Consider the following 20,458-nt stretch of genomic DNA (forward strand, 5'->3'; position numbering starts at 1 on the left):
CAGAATCAGTATGGTCATCGACAAAGTAAATATAATTAATTTAACCACTTCTCCAAAGTGTTGGTCAATGGTCAATATATACACGTACCTAATAGTTATTCCGTATAATATGTAACAGCATCTAAGTATTATTTTAAATTCAAAACTTGCTATAGTATTCTAATGCGAATAAGATTTTATTCGATTTTAAATTTGTTACTTGTCTCTGATAATATATAGTAGTCCACCATTTTTATAAAATAAATACAATTGAAACGACATGTAACAATAATAATTATATTTTGTTTAGACATGTTCGTATGAATGTATCTAGTAGTAAAAAAAAAAATGAGTTAATAGTAAGCAAACCAACTAAAATCTGTGTAAAATGTATATTTCAATAACATTAAATTGCAATCTACAAACAAATAAAGAAAATTTAAAAGCAATACATTATTGAATAGACTTTCTTATATCTTATATATTTAGTGAAGGAAACACATGTATCAACTGAAAATTATATGTTTTAAGATTCCTAAGCTTTTTACATAAGTTTAAATCGGTTCTTACAAAATCCAATTAAAATTAAAAAATAAATGTTTAAAAATGTGTCTAATATGTATCATATAATATTATATGTACTTATATATATATATATAATTAATCTATATGTGTATACCTTGAAGTCAAAATATAATCAACTGAATCAAAAAAACTGAATTTGAATAAAGTTATTAAAACATCTATAAATTATCAAAAAAAAAAAATTAGGTCAATACGGTGAGGGCATAGCGATTGAAACTGCAGTATTTCACCAACTCCCCTTTTCTAAATACCCTACTCAGCGAAATGCGAATATTTAAGTGATTTATATGATTTCATAAAACATTGATTCTATATTTGAAACCTGATACTTATATTTTATTTATTCGAGTTATAGCACTTAAGGAAATCTACTGAGGATTTGATCTAATGTAAAATAATGATATTGAAATACAATTTTCCTCCTAAAAATTTTCAAACCACGTTTTTTTAATCATTTTTTTTTTTTTGCTATAGGTATGTAAATTTAGTTTTATTTAAATTAAAACTTTGTTTATCATATTTTAAACGTCTTGAATTATATTTCATGGAATATTTTTTTTTGTATTTAAACCGATTTTTTAAATTGTTTATTAATTATTTATTTATTTGTGGACTAAAGTAAAACGATTTTTATGATCACTAAAAATAAAAGTATATATATATAAATAAAAATATATATACAATTATTTTGTATTCTCTTTTTTTAGTTTTGAATAATGAAATTATGATGTTGGTATATATATATAGGTACGTTATATTATTTATTAAACATAAAACTACAAAAGCCATTAGTTTTGTGTTAAATTTTTATTAATTTATTTTTTTACCAAATATATTAGATTAAAAATAATATTGATTAGCATTAAATAATGTTATTTAACTATATAATGAGACTGTGTATTTTTAATTTTTTTAAATTTTTGTTAAAAAGCTTATGAGAAATGTTTTATTTAATGTTTAAGGATTTTGACTTTTAAATAAAAATATTATTAGAACTGAAAAAAAAGTTAGGTTTTTATAAACAGCACACAAAAATAGCATAGTTTGAAAATTATAAAAACCTAAATAGCCAAGTACATTATTATAAAATAATAAGAATAGTATTCAATAATGTTATTATATAATCAATTAGTATTAATACTATATATAAAAAAAAAAAATTTTACCACATAAAATATCAAATTAAATATGAATTACGTCCTTATAATCAGTTTCCTTAAAGGAATTTTATCTTAAATTATATAGACATTTAATTAAAATTATAAAGCAGACAAGATACAGACACTAAATGTTGGTCAATTGTCTCACTTCACTTATCTTGACGCAAGATAGAATCGTATAATTATTTTTAATTAAATTGGAAAACTTTTTTCTTAGAATTTGGGCACCTTTTTTTTAAAAAAGCGGCCATTTAGTCATAAAAAATATTTAGTTTAGGTTTGTGTTGAATATAAATACAATTAAACTAAATCCTATACCAAATAATACATATATATCCACACATATGCAACTATAGTCTTTATGTTACAATGAAATTTATTTAAACAATTAAATATATTTTATAATATAATAATAATTCGAAATACTTATAGAGGAATGATAATATACTATTTTATGGAAGAATATATAGTGAGTATAGTGCGCATATGCACATAAGAAATTATATTACAGAATATTGGCTTTAATTTTAATTTTTATCCCGTTTAAAATAATATGTAACAATTTGTTTCAAAAATGTCAATATATTATTTGATCCTTTACAAATCATTAGGTTGATAAAAAATAAGAAGTGAAAATAATTAATTAACGGTGCACATATTAAAAAAAAAAAAAACTAAAAAATATATATGAATGTTTCATATTACACTTTGAGCAATAACAAGGATATTAAAATTATACTATAATGAATTGAAACAAAAATCTATTATATGTTTAGCGAATCATGGGTTTTTAATAGTTACTTATCTATCTATCTATTTTTACTTTTGAATATTACAGTACTAAATAATTTGCTTCTTAAATTTTTAGATTATTCATATCATTATTGTATAGAATAAAAAACTAATTACTATGTAAGTAATAATTTGTCAGCAAAACCGTTCAGATTCTGAGGTTTATTATACTAATAAGCAAAACAACTATAGCTAAGTATTTTTATTATTATTAAACAGCTGCAGTGAAAACTTTTAAGGAAACATGTGCTCATTACGTTTTCAGTATTTTTGACAAGAAGACAATTATTATTGTTATTTATTAAAATTAAAAATTAAATGTCAAATTTATTAATTAAATATTTCACAAAGAGTCAATATCATAAGAAAATCATACCATATGTATAAAATTATAATACGATAAATATGGACATATGGTGATAATTTAAAGTATCTATAGTTATATACATATATATTTTTTGAATTATAAGAAAATATCAAAAATCGATTGAGGATGAGAAATAGTTATTTTACGGGTGAATATCCAATGTTATAAAATGTTTAACTTCAAACGCTCATGAAAAATTAATGTAACTTTCTGATAATTTATTTTTTTATTATATGTAGAATAACTTACGATGAATCATGTATTAAATTGTCAAATCTTAAATATAAAAAGAAAAATGTAATGAATTATTAATTATAAAATAATTTGCAAATGTCCAATATCTTACGCATTTCGTTAAAAATTCTAACTTTAAATTTCTATTGAAAAAATATTGCATATATTTTTAATTGGCAAATAATCAACTTATGTGGAACTCCGTATTAAGCTTTCAAGCATTATAACTCATAATATAATTGTTTATCGTCAATTATAGGAAAAATAAGATTATTTTGGTAGCAGAAGTCACTCCCAAAGTTAAAAATCGAAACATTTTTTTCAACTACTTATCTTGTAAACAGATACAAAATAAAATCATAAAATACACACCATTGTAAAATCAAAACATTGATCGCTTCGCTTATAATTTAAAAATCCTAAATTGTTATTTTAATAAATAAGGAATTTCTCACGAGATTTATCTTCCTTTAAAACCCTTATTTTTATATAACACACGGTTATTGAGAATTGAGTGACATAACAAAATAAGGGTTTTTTAGGACAAACATTTTCGTGGTTTATTTATTATTATAATAACTTTAAAATTGAATAATATAGTAACCATTAAAGTACCCTTAAGAATTCTACGTTTACAAAACGAAAATATGTTTATGATTTCACTAGTGAATATTGAGCCTTACTGAATAAACTCCTGTGGAGATCTAGTTATAATATACTATAAATACATTTCTCATGGCATATGATGCTTATGTATAAGCTGTAAGTTACAATATAAATCAATAGACATAGTGACGTATTATTCTACGTAATATTGCATATAATGTAAACAATAAATCTAAATAAAAATTATAATAGGAAAAATAATAATTTATATATATATTTTTTTTAATACACGTAATAATATGTAGTGGTAATTTATCTAAATATTTTGGTGTTAAATAGTTTTGTACCAACCAAATAATTCATATTGTTTGCAAGAGCTTGTTTTCGAGCCAATGTATAGAATAATTATTTTTTTTATGTACCGACTCCATGGCACAACAGTAATAGGATAATATTATTTTTTTTTTTTAATATTGTTTTAAATTATTTTTTTTTAATATTCAAAACACTAAAATGTTCATACAATGCTATTTGTGTATCATTTGCTATTATGTTCATTATATATTATTAGGATGAGTAAAATGATTTTTTCTGAACATATCCTATTCGTCGTATTTTAAACTAAAATATATGGAATTTTTGTAGTTACAAAACTATATTATTTGATTATATTATAACGAAAAATCTATCGTTAAATATAAAAATAAAATAAAGTCTATCAAATTTGAGTTTTTGGGGATGACTATTATTTTGATGTATTTATTGCGATAAGTGTAAATTTAGTAACTATAAAGTAAGTATTCTTAAAAATTCCACATTTCCAAATAAAACACAGGTGTAGGATTCAACTGAACATTTTGTATGGAACAACACCATTACGTAAACCAATATAATATTATGAATCATATACAAATCAAACATTTTTATTATTATTAAAAAAAAGCCTCAAGCTAGGTCATCCAATTTCTTACTTATATTTAAACATTGTTGTTTTAAAATATAATACATTATTATAGTTATAATAATGATTTTGGTTTTTAATATTATTTAAGATAAATAATTCAATTAAAATTACTAACACATAATTGTTTGCTTTTAATTTCTCCAACCAAATTATCATTTTTTACAATAAATTTAATAATAATAACCCAATTTTTTCATATCTAGCTAACATTGAATACAATTTTATGAAAGTATATTCTATATTTTATTGAAATATTAACTATAAAATTATCTAAATAATATAAACGATGAATTTGAATAGTAGCTTAATATTATAATTTAAATTTAAAACATCGATTAGAGTAAATTATTATTACAGTCATGTATCTATTATTTTTGTAAGATATGAAAACAATAATATAACGGCTTTTTAAATTGTAGGTATTATTGTTTAAAAAAAAAAATATAATTATAATTATTGCAATTTTAAGACTATTATTAATTATAAAAATAATAATTATAAGTACATTTTAATGATAATCTATTTAAAAATTATACAATAATTATAACATATTATAGAGATTTATTTAAATGATTTATGATTTTAAAATATTCGAAACGTGAGTATGTTTACTTTTTTTTTCAAGCGACACGAGGTGACTATACGTTTTAAAATGCATTCATTTTTTTATTCATTTCACATATTCAAATCAATAATTACTATCAGGTATAGATCGAAAATAAAGCAAAATCAATACTTTAAAAAAATAAAGTTTCTCGCATTTTCCGAAAAAATGATAAAAGTCTTACTTAAGTATGACGTGTTAAAACAATATTTCATTATTGGCCAGTTAACATTAAAATAAATAATACAATTATTACCAGTATCTCGCAACGAGGTGAGCTGTGGGCAACATGGCAACAGCCGGTCACTTTATTTAATAATTATTATAAAAGAAAAACAAAATGTCTAAAATATGCAAGAGAAATATTGTTAAATAAAACAAAAATAATATAAGCCAGAAAAAATATATTGTTGACTTTAAAATATGACTGGCAACAAAAGTTTCATTAGTTCTTTCTTCCTTTTAACTTTTAGAAGTTTTGAAAAATATTTTACGTACATCGACCAACGTTACGTTATTAAATGGGACAGACAATAGCATATCGATCGTAAACCACAGCGGATGGCAAGATAAAATTTATAATCGAGTTTCTCTATTCAATCTAAAAATACGTAACTATGAATTAAACTTATTATAAATTACATCATTCTTTTTTCGTACAAAACTCATATCCTTTTAACGGATTTCCTTTCATTGTTAACGACGTGTAAAAAATCTGAAACATTTTGCTTAAGAATTTTTACTAATTTTAGTCACTGGTCGTTTTGAGGTATTTTCGTTTTTGATATTTATTTATATCAAAATTATATTCATTGTGTTATTTTACATGACAGTTTTAACCTGCAATCATATAATTTTAAAAGTTTAAGTTTAAGTCTTAGAATATTCTTCTAACAACCTTTCAAAAGTTGGAGTCTCCAATACTTGGTAATCTTTTACTTGCAGGTAGATACTCAATTTTACTCAATTTTAAAAGTATTTATTAAATTATTTCTAAATATGCAAATTTTTATTATTAATACCTAACTATAGTTTACTCGAATAAAGCAACAACGCGTATTTTAATATTTCTAAACACCCATAACCATCATACCATAATATTGAACTAATTAATAAATGTATATAAGGATGATAATTAGCACTTTACTTGAATTACATTAAATTTTGTAAAATGAATAATGATATTAAATTCCACAAATTACACATTAAAAGTAAATGTTTCAGTTTTCAATCTTATTGTGACAAGAGTGGTTGCAACCATTCATCAAAACGAATTCACAATTATGCGTGTAACAAAGTTCCAAAACGTGCACTCTGTTTCGTTTTAAAATCATAAAAAAATGTTTCATACTACTATGGTCCCTGAATAAAAACAATTCCATTTTATACCTGAAATTTATCTAACTACATTCTCAAATCTTGACATTTTTACTGTCATTTTAAGTTAGGATCACCCGTTTCTTGATTGCATAAACATTTCTTCATAAAGTTGCTAAACCTCCTTCAATAGTATTGTATTATTTTTATTTTTATTTATTTCTGATCCTATTTTTATGATTATAAGAAAATTTAGTTTTATATATTATAATATGAGCGACTAAATCATATTAGATGATGGTGCAATATATGAAATTAATATTACGTAGGTATACATTTTTTTTTTTTTTAAGCACGTTTTTAATAATTAATAATAAATAATTGTTGTTTAAAATCAATCATATCACACTTCAATAATTTAACTAAGTTTAAAGAACGCATTATATTTTTTACTACAAAAAATAAAAATGTTCAATAATAAATTGAAACTTGACTATGCTGGAATTTAACCTTAAAAAAAACATGTTGAGGTTTAATTTTATTTGTGAACTAAAAAAAAATGTAAATTCATGCACCACTGACACGATTACAATAAATAACTATTTTTTCTTAAATATTAAAGTTTTTAACAAAATATAAAGATATTTTAGAGTAATATATAATTTAATTTTAGCATAAAATATAAATTGATATATAAAATTTATATATATATATATATATATAATTTTTTTACCGGAAAAGTAATTTTTAAAAGGTATATCAGTTTTGTTATTCTTTATACAAATATACATTAATAGTGTAACTTACAGAGTGCAGACACACACACACACAAATATATAATATACAATACATATATATATATTTATATATATACATTTTTCATGTTCAAAAACTTAAATTACTAAACTTTATAATATAACATAATGTGTTTAATTAAAAATCTGTTATGAGGAACACCACCGATAAAACGGTACCGAAAAAACTTAAAATGGTTATTTTCTAGAAGATCAGAATAATGGTCTTGTCGACAAATCATTTTAACAAAAACTAAAAATATGACGAAAAAAATGTTCAGCTTAATATGTTAAAATAATGTTATTTATTCAATAATAAACTATATTTTTATTTATTTTTTGAACATAATAATACCATAATAATATTATAATATTATATTATGACTCCATATAAGTTTTCATATATAATACACCTACATATATACTTGTCACATTAATATTATTATTTCATTAAAAATTTCATATTTAAATTGAGGTATATATTTTTGTAATTACTAACATTTAGTTAGTACGAATTTACGATCGATGCATTTAATACAATGTGTATCCTGATGATTTGAAAGTCGCTCACTTAGATTATTATCATTATTATTTCAAGTATTTTATATTCATGATTTCTTTAATATTATACTGGAATTTAACTATAAAACCGGGATTGGTCTAATTTATCGGTAAGTGCTCGTGGTGTAGAAAGAAAAATGATATTTTTATTATAGAATTTAATTATAATTCAAGTCTTGATTTAAAATTATTGATAACCGGTTTATTCCTATCAGTAGTAGATGTACAACCACACCGAGTAGACCAGACGCCCAGACCGGTGTAGTATTTAAGTCAACAGTGGGAGTATCTACGCCACCTACTGACTTAATAATATAATATTATCATATAAATTTGTTGGGTGCAATGTTGTGGTTGGGTCAAATGGCAGTGTGGTTTTCAAATAGCTTCTATATGTACCAATATACGACAAACTACAAGTTCATAAATCAATAGCCTATTTAATAACATATTGTGCGTTTATTGCAGTTTATTATAATTGCATTATTAAATATATTTTTAAATGATTAAAACACGTTTTAACAGACGGGAATTATTTAAACAAACATGAATTCAGTTTAGAGGGGCTTTACTATTATTTTCTATTAATGACAATTTACTAGTGACAAGCTATCCATTTAAAATGCTGGCTCTAGAACTATTGGGTTATAAAAGACAACTGGTTACAGTAAAGCTAACAGAAAATAATTAAGTAAAACGATATTACCTAACAAAGTTCCCAAGTGTGAATAAAATTATTAATAATTAATTACAGTGTTGTTCATTATTCTCATACAAACTGGTATAGCGTAGGTTAGTTGGCCAGTATATTATCTATCAATAAATTGTCTATGGCGTTTAAAAAAAAAAAAAAAGTAAGAAAGAAAGAAATGATTATTTAATAAGCAATCATATTCCAAAATATATTCTATAACAAACGAATTTTAATCTTCGAAACTTGTAAATAGGTATTTGGTTATGATGCAGCCTCTACTATGAATGTATATATAATATAATATTTTGTGTAGTGTACTTTTTATTTTATACCTTTGTATATTTTAGAAATAATTTGATGCAAGAATTAACTATGACATGATATTTTTCTTAAAGGATATGTTTGATACACTATATGATTTATTTGAATGTTTACGGTTTAATTTATGATTGATTTCTTTATCAAATTTGCTTGCAAACTGTTTGGATAACTTTTTACCATTAATAGACATCCTAAAATGTACCATGGATCGTTTTAAACTTATAACTAAAAAACTAATAACATTATTAAATAATGATTATTTTTAGATAATTATTTTTATAATAGGTAATAATTTATTAATAGTCTTAAATCTTAATTCATATTGCACATATGATGAAAAATGCGCACTATTTAACAATAAATGATGTGTTAACTATTATAATTTATTAAATATTTTCATTCATTTAAAAGAATAAATAATTTTATTTTTTATATTTTTTTGTTTGAGTACGATGACCCAGTGAGACACAACTGGTTTACATTCCTAGTTACAAGAAGGTAATAATTATATACTTAGACAGTAATACTATATTAGACTGATCGCCAAACACCAACAGTTATTATATTTTCATCAACGAATCAAATTACATATGTGCGTTATAAATGTATGAATAGCCAACAGTGAACACTTAATTATATATTAAAGTATATTTATGATATGGTTATAAAAATGTACAAACTATTTAGCCAGTTGATTTTAAGATTACCTTGGTGAAACTGTTCAACTGTTTTTTTTTTTAATTACTTTTTTTTATTTTGTTAAGTTCACAAATATTAAATTTATTAAAATGTACTTAATAATACTAAAAAATATGCAAATTGAGTAAAGTTATTAATATTATTTTAACTATTAAATAATAAATAATTATTGCTGCATATTAAATAATACTTAATATTTATAATATTAGATATCTATAATAGGTTTATGTACATAATTTACGTGGGTTGTAAAATCGTTGAGTTATAAAAAACTAAAGTATCTTAAAAACGAAATTTCAATATACTAAAAAGTTTTTAATATTAATAACTATCGTAATAATACAAAATCTCGCGAAAAAAAAAATTACACATTTCTAAGACTTTTAAAATGAGGTATAAAACTATAGTATAATTAAATTTTAAAATATATTAAAATTACTTTGATAATTATTTTAAATTTTAAGTTGTTATAACATCGGCACTAATAGTGTAGGTATAGGTAACTAAAATAAATTTTAGTAGACTGGTAACTGATATAAAACAGTTAAGATATTAAACATGTTTCATTGAGTATTTAAATGTTATATAAGTGAAAACAAAAGGTACACAATAAGTCTATAAATTATAATAGAATATGTTTTACTTAGTGACTGTCAAACTGGATATTTGATTAATTTACCTACGTAAAAAGCTTGTGACGATTTATAGTTCTTATATCACGATTATTATGACTTATATGAGTGGTACTACTACTAACATACAAGTATTACGAGTTATTATTCAACGCATAATGCGTGAAATAAGAACGAAATGTCGTAATGTATCGACTTATTCGTACAAACCGGTTTAAAGAAATAATAATAGGTCCAATCTTGCTTTTTTTTTGTTTCAGTTACAACTAATACATGCGTACAAATACTAAAAACAATGTTCAATCTACTTAAATATTTCATCCTTAATATCATATAATTTAATGAATAATGTCAAATGGGTACATATTCGATGATACTGTAAAATGTATATATTATACGTTATTGTACTTAGTACCTTTAGTTGTAAAATAACTTCTATTTATAACAATATGTTATACATATGTTTCAGTTAATGTAAAACTAAAATAAATACGAAAACAAATTTAATTTATATTGGGTACTTCGATATTATAGTGTAAGAGTTACACATAATTTGTTATATAATATATAGTTGCATTCAAAAACAATTTTTTGCTTACTGAAAAATGTCCATACTAAATAAGTATTGTAAAACTACACTGCAGTATAAAAAACTTTACGTGCATTTATTTGGGATTTGAGATAGGTAAAATATGCATTGTTCAGACGACTCAGTCTGACCAGTAAGCTGTAATGTTGTTGATGCTGTCCCCTCGCCTTTATCAAACTCTTCTAATGAAGCTACAAGTGTTCAAACAGATCCCCGTCAGATTTGAGCTGTTGATCGAATTTATCGACTGAATTTTTATTTATATGAGACAATTTTTTTCATTTCTCTTAATTTTTGGATAAAACCATTCCTTAGAGCAAGACTCGATGACTGGATTTTGTTTATAGAATTTTTAAGTGGATTCTAAATAAGATTTCTTGGTATTATTTTCTTCCATTCTATAGTTGGATCTGCTTGTTCGAGGAACTATTTAATATATGTGTCTTGAATTATGCTCTTTGTTGAAAAGGTTCATTGAAGCTTTAAACATTTTCTTGCGAATATAATCTACTTTTGCTGACTTCCTTTAAGTAATATTATTCACTAAACACAGCGTGCCAGTAAATGTCCGCAAAAACACATTTTGGACTGCCCCTATTCGACTCCAGTCACGTTGTAATAGATTTGAGCCCCATACTTGGCCGTAGTAGGTGAGATTTGGAGAAATTTATAGTTTGCGTACGTTTAGCTTTTGTTGTAAGGATAAACAACTATATAGTTAGTACTGGGTATAGGTGCCCTGCTATATGTAGCGTATATGCCAACAATCGACCTGAGGAAACCGACCATGTTCTGTAACCCATGTATCATGTAAAATATATTGGCTAAAAGCCCCAACACAGTACGTTAAATGCGTTATACAATAAGGTTTATATGCTAGATTAAGGCAAAGACATATGCACGACGTAGTCTACAGTACAAATACTTCGAGTTTCGAGTGACGTGAACAGTGTTACAATTTATAACGAAAGGATCGATCACCATTTGATTGTATTTACTTATAAAATTAGAGTTACCTAACATATACTTGATAATGTTTGTTATATTATTACACAATCAAAACACGGTATAACCGATATTTTCTTAGAATATATTAACAGTTACTATAGCATAGAAATTCTCTCAAAATGGCACTTAATTAAATTCTCTCAAAATTTGTAATAAGGGTCAGTTTATTGTAATAACTGGTAAACATAACTATAATTATAGATCTATGTGTGTATTTAATCACTTTGTTTATTCTGCGATTGAGGGCAAAGGGAGGTAATATATATTGCTTGTATTATGTATTGGTATATTTTTTATAAAAAGTTTAAAAGTTTTTATTGAATACGTTTAATTTTTTTTATTTTATTCTACAACAAGTTATCGCATTAAAATAAATAAATAAGACACACACGCACAGACATAAAGGAAGATCGCTCTTACTACGCTTTTTAAAACTAATTATATGACATACAATATATTATATTGAAAACCTTGAAAAAAAATTATAATTTTACGGCCTATGGTATTTTATTACTAATAACTAGTAAATACTGAATAGTTTATTTATAAGATATGGTATACTATATAGTATATTATAACGTTAAATATTTTACTTTACCTATGAATGATGCAAACAGTAAATTATACAAAATAATTAATGATAAGTATGTTATATTGTCGAGTACAAAAAATATTTTTATTGTGATCAAATAATTGTAAATAAATAAAGTTTTCAAAAAACCAGTTGGTTATTACTTATTACTTTATTAACTACTTTAAATATTTTTGTAAAAATTAATAGAATATTGAAAATCATATTTTTTTAAACATAAGTTAGAATAGTTGACTATTAATTACAACGTTAAAGTAAAAGTTGTTTTAAAAATAATATTTACATTTTAAGTAAATACGTATAATAATATCGTGTATTGCATTTGATTTAGAAATTCCTATACACCTTGGCTATAATCTTGAATAACATACGTATTTGGAGTGGTACTAAATGTTTATGGATGTGTATACTAAGACCACAATACCATAAGCAATTAACAGTTTAGTACGTATACGCCATCTTTAGTGCATGCAACTTTGAAATACTCTTTATATATTCAAGTTTCTAAGTAATCCAAATAATACACTTATTCCTCTTGAGGCAGCATATTATAATGCAGCTTTTAGGTGTCTTATTGATATTGACAAAATTACCAACGGAGATTCTAATGTATAACAAGCGAATGTTATGTATGAATAAAAAATTATATAGAATAAAAGTTAAAACTTAAGACCAGTTATGTTACTGTTCTTATGTATTTATAGTTTATACTATATACTATGTGCATTATTCAACTTTAAAAATATGAAAATCATACATCTTCAAGTTAGTGCGATTGCAAAAAGACATTTTGTTGATAAAATTGGATTTTATAATTGTTTAAAATATTCATCATTGATGGTCTCTCGAGGGTAAAAACGAGGCGTGTAGTAATAGAAATGAAACTGGAAAATTTTTTTTTTCTTTAATTCGTTGTTACCACTACGTTATACATTATGTTTGGGTCATATTGTAGGATGAACAGACGTCGGAATATTAAATAAATATTATTAAAATAAAAATTGTGACAGCTGGTAATCAGGCTGATTTTTTTATAAATATTATAATATAGATTTATAAATTGTTTAACGATATACAATTGGATGGGTCAATTATTAAGTACTTAAATTAATTTATTTTGAAATCAAAAATTATAATTATAATTTTAAGTTCAACCCACTTTACCAGTGTTACTACAGTGTAGAAAAAATGTGGGTATAGTATACTATAGCACGTATGTGGCTAATACCACCACATATTTTTAAAAAGTAATGATAGCACAACTATATAAAACTCTACACTAACATTCATAGATACGAGTGCAGCTTTTAAATCGGCGTATCAGAGACGACCCTGGTTATTTTTTCTAGCACCACATAATAGTCCTTCGTCAATTTGTATTATTTTACCAATTCCTCTAAGAAGTTGTGTTCTTTTCAAAATTACTTTGTGTCTAGAGGTAATCTCTACAACGGTTTATCCGGTCATAGAATATACTACAATAATCTCTGGTTTCCCTGTAAACTTCACTATTTGAAAAAAATGACTAAAAGCCACAAGTGAACACATCCAAAATTTTTGTAATTTCACTCAAACTAATTCTACTTGAATAATTTAAATAGCTGAAAAATCATAAATAGTTTTCGTAATAAATGTATTTCTGTATACTCCAATGCTGTTTACAGGGCGTTTTATTTTATGTGTCACGCTTATAAATATATACGAGTATATTATAATATACATATGATTTAGTATATTTTAAATACATATACAATTTGTAAAATGTTTCTTCTTTCTACAATAAGCATTATAAGAAGTAAAAAGGAAAATTTATTTTACCCCTGGCTTAGGTAAAAAGAAGTTACGCAGTAATTAATCAGTAGTTCATCGTAGTAACAATTAACAGGTTGTATGTATAAAATTAGATATTTTATTTTTAATAATACACTTATTACACGTTCAATTTTCAAACAAACAAACATTTCTGATAAGTTATTTACTACTTTGTGTTTTTACAAAGTAAATGTTTGTAATGTGAATAAACCAAATATTTTATTTTAAAATTTAACTGTTGATTATATATATATTATATGAAAATAAGAGTTTATCAATCAAAATTACTTATGTAATAATGTCTATAACAAATATAAACACACAATACGCATAAAAAGCAAATACTGAAAAACAAACAAACTGCTAACACTTTTTACACAAATTTTTGTCACTTATAGTAACTGCACATTGTGCACAATTATGGAGAATATATAGAATAAAAGCCGCAAGCCATATAACATTATTAAATTCTGCCAGTATATAGCGTCAATATATACAGTTAATTATTATATTTAGAGTATATAAAAATTACAGTTATGACTTTGAACTATAGAGTTTATAAAATATTAATTCATATAATGACCATGTTCATAATATTATGTTTAAGTTAATTATTATTAATTGTATATTAATAGTTTTGAATTATGGTTGCATATATTTCGTTTACAAAATTGACCTTGCCAAAAATCCACTCACTATTCATTAACTATGTCATAATATTATTATTTATTCACGATATTTTTCAAACTTTTTTTTTTTTATTCGATTCAATGTATCTACAATAAAAGATAATAGTATATATAGGCTTATCAAATTCAACTCAGTTACAGAAAAGTGTAATAACTTTTATAGAAAATGTACATGTCTTAAAGCTTAACGATGTTAGTATTTGATTTTCTTCTTGGTAGAAATGAAGAAAACTTTGACCATACAAAAACAATAGTGCAATCAGATCTCATAGGTACCTGTTTTTAAATGCACCGTGTTTTGCTTTGTTAATGTTTGGTTTCTTGATAAACTGACGAATATAATATCATAATGAAATCACGAATCTTGAGAGCCTGTAGGGAAATCTGAATTCCTTTTATTCTGTTAACCTTTCATCAACCAAAACGAATGGTTTTTACTGTTACGGACGTAGTTTTCAACATTTCTTATGACACAATACTTTATTATTAATATTATTTCATCTAAGCTTTATTAACATAAATGTGTTAAATTTTAAATTTTTATATATTTTATTTGTATAAGGCGTGTATCATTTTTAGAAATTAATTAAAAATCAAATCATATAGGTATTTAATTTTAATAAAATTATTATAAATACGAATATATACATAGATTTATTATATAAATTTGAATACAAATTGGAATGTAATATATATATCTACTGCGTTTTTTTTTTTTTATAATTGATCTAAATTAATTTTCTAATAACAATATAGAACTATTGAATTGAAATTATAATTCATTGAGGTTAAGATAATTTCAAAAATAATACTGAATCAAAAAGTATAAGAAATATAAATATTATAACTATTAACTATAGTTAAGTAATTTAAATTATATGCCTATTATTTTTACTTTATAACGTACAAATACATTAATATCTTAATCTAATTTTAATATTATTAAATTAAAAATCTTTTGAATTGTATGTTACAATATGTGTTTAATAAACAATATATAATATTGTAAATATTATAATAATATTAAAATAATGTAAATAAATAAAAAAAATTAATTTAATTTAATTTAAAAATAATATAATTCCTATTAAAATATTGCAAATATCATTTAAAAAAAAATTAGAATTAAATTATTCAATAATATTATATAATTAATGATAATTTATTATGTTATGTTAGATACAAGCAGCGGCGCTGTGTGTAACCCCCCTCCAAGACTACCACCCAAGACTTCAACAATAAATTATTTTAATATATATGAAATTTTACCTGCAATTATGCTCCAAAATCCCTAGTTTGTCCTTTGTTATTTATTTATTTCGGACGACAGCAATTATACCTACGTAAACAAGTAAATATAAATAAATTATGCAGAAACATTTTATTTTGAAAAGCAAAGTTTTTAAAATCAAAATTTAAATTTATAATTTCTACACACTTTTGTAATAATTCATTTCATATTTTAACATTAAATGATAAAAGTTAATTATTTGTAATATAATAATTTCACGGTTATATTTTTTATCAGAAAAATAAAATACATTAGTTTGTTACGAGATTGATTCTGATTATTTTTATTTGGAGTACATTTATGAAAAATCCTGATCGAAATAAGAACATCTGTACGACAGCGACAGCTGATTTCAATCGTTGTACTCTTTGGGGTGCGTGCTAGAGTCTATTGCCAAAACGAAATACCAATTTATTTTTTCCAAACTATATGCAATATTTTCATCATATTTTAATATATAGATTTAAAAAAAAAAATGAATTTTTAGTTATCACTAAAAAAAAAATAATTTTATTAATTCAATAAGGATAAGTGAAAATATTAATGATGTCTAAAAGTTTAGCTCATTTCATTGCATATACAAAACTTGCAAAAAAAAGAACAACAAAAATAGTCTTTTAACACATAAAAAAAATATGAAGTAGATTATTTAGCTCGTGTTATATAAAAGAAAATAAGTTAATGATAACATAATAATATCTATAATCAAGTTCAATACTATTTGTACTTGTACATAATATAATGTAACTAACAAAGTGGATAGAGTGTGGTGTAAATTTAAGCATATTTGTTTTAAATCGATATTTAAAAACTGACATTTATCAAAACACATAAATATTTCATCAATTTCTACCACATTTATACATAATATGTATAAATATATTTAAATTATATTTTACTTATATAAATTTTAATTATTTTAGGAGGACTCTATGTGGCAACACGTACTGAAGATAAGATGACCAAATGCGTGGACAATGCCCGGTGGCCAGCCAGTGCAGCTGATCGTCATGGTGTTGGTGTATTGTGGAACAATATTTGCAGATTGGGCCGATTGTCCAACCCCTTGTCAATGCAAGTGGAGTTCGGGAAAAAAAACAGCATTATGCAAAGATGCCGATTTTACCGATATACCTTTATCGCTCAATCCAGATATGCAGGTACTTGATTTGAGCTCTAATAACATACGCCACTTACCGGAGGACGCGTTTAAAAAAGTAGGACTCCTAAATCTGCAACGAGTATTTTTACGCGGTTGCGGAATACGGAATGTCCATAAAGATGCGTTCAGAGAGCTGAAAATACTTATAGAACTAGATCTTAGTGATAACTTGATTGGTTCATTGCATCAAGAGACATTTCTGGGCAATGAACGACTTCGTGTACTCTATTTAAACGGAAATCCATTAACTGAAATTAAAGAAGTTCAATTTCCCGTATTACAGCATCTCCGAACTCTAGAATTACAACACTGTCAAATCAAGCGAATTCACAGAGATGCTTTCTTGCACTTGTCCTCGTTGGAGTCGTTAAATTTAAACGGAAACCTATTAAAATGGTTATCAGAAACTGTATTTTTGCCGATATCAAAATTAAAAACATTATCTTTGGATGGAAACCCGTGGGTGTGTGATTGCCGTCTAAGAAGTTTTCGAAACTGGTTTGTTTCGTCAAATTTATATTCACACCCGTTGTCATGTATTGAACCGAATATATTGTCGGGTAGTCGGTGGGAGAATATCAAACCACCAGAGTTTGCATGTCCCCCAGTAGTCAAGATTGATAGAAACAGTGTGTTAGAAGATGCCGGTAATATTACTTTTACATGTAAAGTGACCGGGGATCCTGAGCCAGAAGTCAACTGGTATTTCAATGGACATAGTATAGACAACTATACGGATCGAATGGATGAAAATCGTACGTGGTTAGATAACAATCGAATGTGGAGTGCCCTTCACATATTAAATGTTTCAGACGTAGTGGCTGGCGAATTTACATGTGAAGCTCGGAATTCACGTGGACAAATGTCAGCCAATGTATCGTTAGCTTTACCAGAAGTAGCAGTTGCTACGACATTAAGCAAATCTAAATCCATGTATTTGGTTATAGTTTGTGTAGCCGCTAGTGCAACGGTTTTATTATTTTTGATAGGCTTGACATGTTGCGTATGTCAAATAAAAAAATCTGGAGGACGGCGCGATAGTAAGACAAATTTTAAAGGAAGTACTAGTTTTAGCGATGCGGACAAACGACTACTCGACGCAAGCATATCGACCACACAAGCCGGGAGCTGTGAAATGCTTGGCGGATCTTCTTGCCAGGACTTGGAGCTCATTGAACAGTCATTACAAAATATCCCATTGGCCTCCGTCTGCGATCAACAACCGGTTCACATAACTATTGAGAGTCATGATCCCAATTCTAGTTTGTCATTGTATCCACCACCACCAGAATTTTCCACTAGTATTCTGCCATCAGTCAGTGGTTTTGGAAATATATTTATTTCAGTATCAGTGAGTCAAGAACCACCAGACCCTGAATCTAGGTATCCAGACTTACTTGACATGAAACACAGACAAAAACAAAGCGTTAGTGTTGGTACTAGCTCAACCCATCATCTTCCACCAGCTTCGTCATATTACGCCACTATGCCGAGGAAAAAACGATTGATAGACCATCAATCCATCAAATCGGTAATGCCACATTACGATAACATGGGTCCTAGAATTACAGCAACGGGAAGTTGTACGAACTTGTCATCTCTTTCTAACAGTGGTGAATCTTCCGACGATATACCGCCACCACCACCGCCACCTTTATGTACTGGACACACTGACTACGTGGCTCTATAATCAAATAATTATAATTTATGTATCTATGAAAAAATAATTTTGAAATCATTCTTTGGAGTATAAATAAATAGATATTTTAAGGAATACATATTTAATATGTATGATTTCGATATTGTTTACAATATTGTAGACTATATTCACAAAAAAAAAAAAAGAAAAAAAACCATAATTTATGTAAAATGTTTTAAACAAAATAACATTTGGAATCTGCACAGAAAGCTAAATACAATTTAAAAGAAGGTATTGTTACTATTGACGTTTAAACAGAACATTGAAAGCTTAAGTCGTATTATCCGTCATCAATCACATGGCATTTATTATGGGGGCAGTATTATTAATAAAATACTAAAATAGTATTATAGAGGAAAACCTGAATACAATAAATAATAATGGGAAATAGAAAGAAAAAAGTAATCATTGTATAAATAAAAGTTTGGTCCTGTTACTTTCTGTTTGTTCGTTTATATGTTGTTTTTTTTTTACGAAGTCAGTAGGTTAAACTTGACAATCTATAGTTTTAATACTTAAACGATAAGTATTTTATGTTAAAATTGGAATCAAAAATCTTATTTTCTAATTAATCATGGTTTTATTATCGCTTTCTATAAAAAAAAAAAAAAAAATTTATACATTTTTTCATGAAAATATATAAATATATTGTATTTCTGTTTAATTGTAGTATTAGGTTGTAATTTGATTAATTGTTGAGTTAAAAATTATTTATAAAAATAAATTCCTGAAATCTCATTAAATTATCAACTTAATTAATAATTTTTATGTGATGAATATAAATTATTAATAACTAATATTCATCATTAAAATTTGAAATATTTATTTTAAAACTTTAACTAAATAAATCTAATTTTATAATCCGTGAATTTTTTTCTGTAACTCTCCATATTAATTTATAATAAAAGTACATATTATAGAACATAAAATGTATAAGACACAATTTAATTTTTATCCTATGATGAAGATTACAATAAAATAATATAAACATTTTATCAGATAAAATTATTAATTTAACATAAAAGTTAAATAATTAAAGATCGATTAAATTAATATAACGTATAAATAGCATTTTGAAAACGTCATTGTTCTCAGTTAATTTAAACATCGTAATGTTTACCTTTACCTTTTAGATCAAGATAAGTAAAAAAAATTAAGTTGATAGTATTATTAATATTGTAAATGTTAATATTTCTTGTTACACCTCTATTAAATTATAAAAGTTATATAATAGTCTGCATTATTGCCCGTTGGTTTAAAAAAAAATTGTTTTTGTTTAATGAGAACATTTATATTTATTTATAAAA

The 20,458-nt window shown here is 24.6% G+C and overlaps 1 protein-coding gene across 2 annotated transcripts in view; it reads left to right on the forward strand.

Annotated features, from left to right (window-relative positions):
• Positions 1–19,731, forward strand: part of LOC113560522 (leucine-rich repeat-containing protein 24) — a 143,243-nt gene extending 123,512 nt beyond the window's left edge. For both annotated transcript variants that reach the window (XM_026966445.1, XM_026966446.1), the window contains one exon: positions 17,214–19,731. In XM_026966445.1, coding sequence (XP_026822246.1) covers positions 17,268–19,142 — 1,875 coding nt within the window. In that variant the 5' untranslated portion in view covers positions 17,214–17,267 and the 3' untranslated portion in view covers positions 19,143–19,731. The remainder of the gene's footprint in view (positions 1–17,213) is intronic.
• The last annotated feature ends 727 nt before the right edge of the window (positions 19,732–20,458 follow it).

This window comes from Rhopalosiphum maidis, chromosome 1, assembly GCF_003676215.2.
Source record: "Rhopalosiphum maidis isolate BTI-1 chromosome 1, ASM367621v3, whole genome shotgun sequence".
In the NCBI taxonomy this organism is placed as follows: domain Eukaryota; kingdom Metazoa; phylum Arthropoda; class Insecta; order Hemiptera; family Aphididae; genus Rhopalosiphum; species Rhopalosiphum maidis.